Genomic DNA, 6871 nt, shown 5'->3' with positions numbered 1-6871 from the left:
AGTTGAAATTCTCATAGCTGGTGGTATTCATTTTTCTCTCAATTGCAATAGTTAATTAGGTTGTACACAAATCATAAATTCTTGAAACCCCACATAATAAATAATAAACTGGCAAATAAATCTTTCCCGGGTCCTTGCTGCTGATCTTGTTTGATTTTTCCTTATTTTTGTTAGCTTGAAGTGGTGACTTCTTTGTTCCAAAACTTCCCCTGTGTTGACCACATGTGGTGGTGATGTGACTAATTCCACATACAGCTTCGCGCCAGAAATGAGGTGCTGAATAGACACAATTATCAAATTATTAGATATTCAATAGATGCAATTAAAATAATAAAAGATATGTACACTCACTAAAGGATTTTACGAGTTTACTCGAAAGAAATTAAATACTTAGGCAGGCCTGGAATACACAATCATTAGCAGACTTGATTGTGGATAAAGTTCAGATTATGATAAATGGATGGATGAATGTACTGAGGAAGAGGATTTGAGAACTCAGTTTAGAGTGGAAAACCTATCAGCAGAATTTTAGCCTTCCTGAAGCACTTTTGAACTTGAAGTCATCAGTATGGTTCACAGTCACAGTTGTTCCACATCCATCGTGGCATATCGGTTGGATATCAGGTGATACACATATTATAGCATATAAAAATTTACTAAAAATCTGAAAATTTACTAAAAATAGAATATACCATAAAAAGGTATAATTTGAAAAAAATATCCAAGTCCACTCAGGGTTGACTCGGATATTTTGGTTGATTCTATGCATTACGGATTCGAATCAGTTAATATCGGCCAAGCCAAAACAAGTCATCGTAGATATGAAATTATTGAGGATTCGGGGATCGGTATCGTACCGGTCTCCTCTATTCCAGTTATATCAGACTCGGCCGAGATGGCTAACCATGGTCATCAGATGAGTGCTGAGCAAGCTTTAGCCGAGACTTTTCAGCAGAAAACTACAAAAAATTCTATTTTATTGCGTAATTAGTTGACGTTTTGTCTATTACAGATAATATGGATGTAGTTCTCTGCTTGTGTAAGCTTGCTGCTCTATTATTAAAAAGATCTGCCACCTAAAACATGTATTCCTATTAACAATGGCTTAAGCAGCTAATTTCATCTTTCTTTCCCTTTTCTTTATATCAGATTTGTCTACATATGAAAATGGTCAGGAAATAAACCTTCCTGGCCTTGTAGTTGGGACTTGTCTGATAGAATTCCTTCAAAAAAAAAACTTTTTGTTTTCTTTATATAGATGAAGATGAGGACAAAAGAAACTCCATTCTAGCTTCTTTGATCAGTTACAGAACAAGAAAATATTGCTGCCTTTGATGTTAAGAAACTGTCCTCTAAGCACAACACAAGGAAATTGTATACAGAATGCAATGTAACTGAAGAAAACATTTCAAGGATGAAATGTTATGACATATCAAACAGTGTATCTTTTAGGCTCCTGTTAAAGCAGGTCATCTCTGGAATTTTGCAAATGAGGCACTAACATCTATCTGGCTTTGCAAATTGGATATTGGATTGATACTACGAAACAATTGAGCTGTAGTGAGGTAATCATAATCATACATTTCTCTAGAGTATACACAAATATCGATATTTACCATAGTTGAAAATCTCATTCAGACATTAACTATGTACCCCAAAATGTAAAGTGGTAGTACTTTTACCCTTCTCACAACATGCAAGTCACAACACCACAAATCATTACAAGACCAACACCACAAATCATTACAAGACCAGCCACATTTTCTTTAGTCCAATATGCTAGCCATCCCTGGAGTATTATCGGCTTTGAGTAGACACTGAAGCATCAAGTGCAAAAGACATCTTGAGATACAAATGCAGCCCATGCATCCTGCAACAGACAAGTAAGCATAATAATCATCAGCTAAATTGGTTACTAAAGATTTCACAATTTACTAAACCTGGAAAATGTACTGCAATAATATATTCCTTAACTTCCATATTCTCAGTAAGATTGACTTCATATAAGAGAATAATGCAATAATCACAACCAAAATGACAGTTCTGCTTCATCTTTCCTATTCTCATTGTTTTTTCACCATTACACTTAAGTCCAACAGTTATATATATTTGGAAGTTTTAGTATTAATTGAGATATAAAAACTCAGAAGTTACCTAAGAAAAAGTTTTTATTAAGTTGAATGCAGATTGGTGCCGATGTCACATCAAGAAGCCCATTGGTGGCTCAGGTATGAACTTTCCTAAGCATATGATGGACTTGGAGGTTCAAATAAAGAACCAAGAGCATAACATACCTGGAGGATGGGAAATGCCTTTTCTGCAACATATTTTTGGGGGAATGATGCTCCTCTTTGTTGCAATTTGTCAGGGTGCAGAATAAGTCTAGCTTTCTGATAAGCCTTCTTGACATGTGAACTTTCTATCAGATTTGTTAATGGTACTGCTAACCAGCCACTGTCAGGCCACAATATCTGAACTCATCAAGAAATGGCAGTTCAATCAGATAAATTCCATACACTTCAGCACATACAGAATATATGCCAATTCTACTAATTCTCTCTTACATGATGCAGAGTTGAGAGCAGCAATCGAATATCTGCTTCTTTTCCAGTAGACCACAACCTTATCTTTTCATTTAGTAGCTCCATTTCCATCTGCCATCAACATGGAAAGTAAGTAGTTATTAGCATACTTGGAAAAAAACTTAAGGATGCAACCTGCCCTTTAATAAAGATTCCATCATACACAATATATTATACAGTAATCTACTTATAGATTGAGAGAGGGTGAATCTAAAGTTCCAGAATATTCAAGCTGATAGTTTTTTTTTTTAAATCTGACAACCATAGAAGCATGTACCTTATGACACAAACATATGTACAGATTACAGCTGAGACTAAAAGAATCAAAGGTGAGACTTTTCAATTTTGGGGTGACTATTTCAGTCCTTTTGCCATGAAAAGGAGTCCTGTGTAGTTAAAAATAAAATCAAAGGATAGTGCAAGAAGTCCGGTTCTCACATAGATATTATCGTAGTGACTTGGCAAAGGAAAGTGGGTTTTGACATTCAGTAATCAAGTGGTTTGCTTGAGTAAATAGTTAAGAGTCCATAAATTGTTTGTGAAGAACTGTGACTGCAACATAAATTTCTTAAGGCTGCTAATTTCCTTGTGATAAACTAATAGGGGTGTTTCTCCTATGACTGTGCTGATGAATGTCAATAGCATAGTTAAGAATGCATCTTGGAACACAAACACATGTATAGATTGCACCTCACATTGCAAGACTCAAGTGTAAGACTTCCCACTTTCGTGGTGACTATAGCAGTCCTTTTGCTATGAAAAGGAGTCCTGTGTAGGTAGAAAATATGTCAAAGGACAATGCAAATTGTCTGGCTCTCATACTATTAGTGACTTGGATAACTAAAATGGGCTTTGAGATTCAGTAATCAAGTGGTTTGCTTGAGCAAATAGTTAAGTCCATAAATTGTTGGTAGAGAAGTGCAACTGTAACATAAATTGCTTAAAGCTTCTAATTTGATGGTTAGAAACTGAAAGGAGCAGTTTTCTCCCATGACTATGATGACAACTGTCATATTATAATTAGCAAAGCATCTTAGGAAAACTTAAGACACACAGTTCTCTGTAGGATATTGGTCTGCATGCAATTCTAACCATGTGCAAGAGTGAGGGTAATATCAATATCCTGATGTCTAATTTGCAACATTTGTTTCTATCAATGCAAAATTGAAAACCAACATTGAATCATACTGTTATTTTCTGCTCCCAAGTCAGTGATAAAATAACTGTATATTGGAAGCTTACATCTGTCCCTAATTCTCGTTTCTGTTCTGCATTTGTCCATGTATCTTGTTCTTCATCCTGTAAACAAATAATTCAAATAAAAAACTATGTTAATCCTACGTATGCAATCAGGGCTTAAAGAAGTCCTAGTCAAACAATCATTAGGAGTGGTTAATCTAAATATGAGTGTCCTCATAAAATCCAGAATAAGAGTATAAGATGCTATTACTCAATCATGACAGCACAGGGGAGCAGAGTTTACCCCTGCAACATGCGTTGATTCATTGACATCTTTATGTCCATCTGAAATTTGATCTGCACCAAGCATGTCTTCTGAACAACATGTTTGAAACTTCTCTTTTGCCCAAGCAATAGCATCATCAACACCAACTGCTTCCTCAGCCCATTCCCTGTTTCCAGCATTAATTTCAATGACATAAGAGCTCACAACTTCATCTTCATCTTGCTCCATGGCTTGCTCTCGCGACATCTGATCCTCAGTTCTGTTGGCTACTACATCAACTGCCTCCTGGTCTTGACAGAGGGAAGAAATAACTGACGATGGTGAGTTGTGGTGCTCTAAATCATCTGCTGACACTTTTAGACTACGGTATGAGTTCGGTTCAAGACTAATTGTTTCAGGGGATGGATTCCTTCGACAGAATCTGAAATTAGAGCCTCTGAAGTTCTCATTGTAATCAAACTCAGCATCATAAGAAGGGCCGCAGGACACAAATGCTGACATGGACTGCTGCTCTTGAAGCTCCTCATGGATGGCTGTGTTTGAAGTCCATCTTCTTGGGACATTTAATGGCCTGAAAAATCCATTGCTCATTTAGTTTCACCAAAAAAGTTTTGAAGCAAGCTTTTGATTGCCACAAATTAATACATTAGCTAGCATTTTGGTTAGTAATTTTTAGTACTAGAGAAGAACCATTCTATCTACAATTTACTTAGTTTCCAACTTTGCTTCTGTCACATTAATTAAGACAGTTCAGTGGCCAAATCCCTCCCCTGTAGTTCCTCCTTTTATGACAAATAATAACAATAACAATTACAATTGTGATACTAACCATAACAATTATAATCGATCGAGGTCAGTGAAGTTAAGAGCTTTCAACATATGAAAGAATAATTATTCAATGTTTGTGAAACACAATTTAAACAAGTTGAAAATCTCCACTATTTGTTCAAAAACTAGCCCATGTAAATATTGAAATTTTTATATGATGTCCGGGGCAGAATTGTCAATCGAGCAAAAACAGTTGCAAAAGAACCAAAAAAAAAAAAAATACTGAGTTAATTAGTTAATGTAGCACAGTATCTAACCTCAGCCTGGAAGCAAAAAATGAAACATCCTCATCACCCAATTCACCGCCTCCAATGGCCGGCCGTAAAGGGCTCAACTCCTCCGAACTCAACACCGACGATGTGCTGGTCTTGGACTTAGACCTTGACCTCGTCCGTGACCTCGACCTCTTCGAATCCTCTTCATTCCACCCAAAAATATCGCCGTAAAAGCCCTCAAACTGATTACTCCTCCTTGCACCCTTTTCAGCTGGAATCCTGAATTCCGGCAAGTTCCGGCCACTCCTCACCGGTGCTGGTGCCGGAACCACATTCTCGGGTGGCCTGAAAATCTCTTCGTAGAAAGAAGAAGTCGAGGATGACCGGGGAAAATACTCATTGCTGGGAAATTGCCGTGACATGACTGTCCGAGGCGGCCCACCAAACACGTCGTTGAAGTCTTCAGGGTCTAGAAGAGGGCTTTCAGAGGTTTGCCGGTAGGACGTGTCCTCGGTGGATCGCCGGCGAGGGGGATTGTGCTTCAGTGCTGTTTTTGTTGTTGTTGGCATTCCCATTCTCATTCTCCATGACTCGTCCATTTCTTCTGCAGAAGCAAGTATTAATCAAGCGATCACTGCACCAGTATTTGTTGCAAATTATGTTCGGTAGAAAGGCCTACAAATTATGGTAAATTATTGGGTGCATGGGTTGTGTGGAGATGAAGTTATACAAGAAGGTAGTTGAAGTGGATAGAATGATGGATTGATGATTATAACCAAAAAAGCAGGCCTGTTTCTTTGTCCTGGATTAATGATCTTGTGGAGTACTAAAATGGCGATAGGAGCTGATGAAGAAGAATTGGGTTTGGGGTTGGGACGTTTTTTTCTTATGGCTTTGAAGATATAGACTGTGCGTGAGGGATTGTTAAGGGCAAGGAGAGTTGGATTTGAGTGCTGAGTTTTTTCTATTCTGCTTTTAATTAACAAAGGCAAAAGAGAAAAGAAGAAAAGATATTTGCATGATATATAATGTTTTTTGTATCTGTAGCATTTAATGAATGAATTACTACTTAACCCCTTGTGGTTTAGCATATAATCACATAACTACCCGATATTTCAAAATATTTACATAACTTTCCTTGACCTAGACGTGCTCAAGAAATGTACGCCGAAATTATAATATTGACTTAACTCACACATTATTTTCATATAATTTTTCCTTTTATTTTATGCCAAGTAATTAATCCCCGTTAAATTCAATATTAAATAAGAGATATAGTGACATTATATTTTAAATAATGACATTACGAATATTTCTTTCTTTAAAATTCCACTTTGTATAAAATTACAATGGATCATGTGGATATTTTAAAATGTTAGGGTATCATGTGGTAATAGATGAAATAATAGAGGGCTACGTAACAATTTACCCATACCTTTAGCATGCACACGATTTTACACTTGTTTTTCCGCCATTATAAACATTAAAGTCATTTCCTTGACAGGCAAATTTGAATATGTAACATTTCTAGCCACAAATGGGATGAAGGTACATAGTGATAGCAGAAGGCCATTGTGACCTGTGTGCTGTGAGGAGTGGGGACATGAATTTGTCCATAAGCATAATCTCAATTGAGTAAAAGGAACTATCATTTTTTCTTTTCACTTTTTGGGTGGGGAATCATGTTTATCTGTATCAGATCAGTAGACAAACTTAGTCGGAATACGATTATGGATAATGTATCAATGTTTGTTTACTATGAAAATGATGAAGATCGTATG

At 36.6% G+C, this 6871-nt stretch overlaps 1 protein-coding gene across 1 annotated transcript; it reads right to left on the bottom strand.

Moving 5' to 3' along the window:
• Positions 1–1558: 1558 nt before the first annotated feature.
• Positions 1559–6062, bottom strand: LOC113767022. The gene is made up of 6 exons (XM_027311194.1): positions 5133–6062; positions 4066–4618; positions 3825–3881; positions 2565–2654; positions 2295–2471; positions 1559–1870 (listed from the first exon to the last, which is right to left on the bottom strand). Exons 1-6 carry the CDS (start codon positions 5687–5689, stop codon positions 1826–1828), a joined length of 1479 nt encoding a protein of 492 aa, XP_027166995.1. The 5' UTR covers positions 5690–6062; the 3' UTR covers positions 1559–1825.
• Positions 6063–6871: the final 809 nt, after the last annotated feature.

Source organism: Coffea eugenioides, chromosome 3 (assembly GCF_003713205.1).
Source record: "Coffea eugenioides isolate CCC68of chromosome 3, Ceug_1.0, whole genome shotgun sequence".
NCBI classification, from domain to species: Eukaryota; Viridiplantae; Streptophyta; class Magnoliopsida; order Gentianales; family Rubiaceae; genus Coffea; species Coffea eugenioides.
The sequence above is the reverse complement of the archived record's forward strand: the minus strand, read 5'-3'. Positions and strand labels throughout refer to the sequence as shown.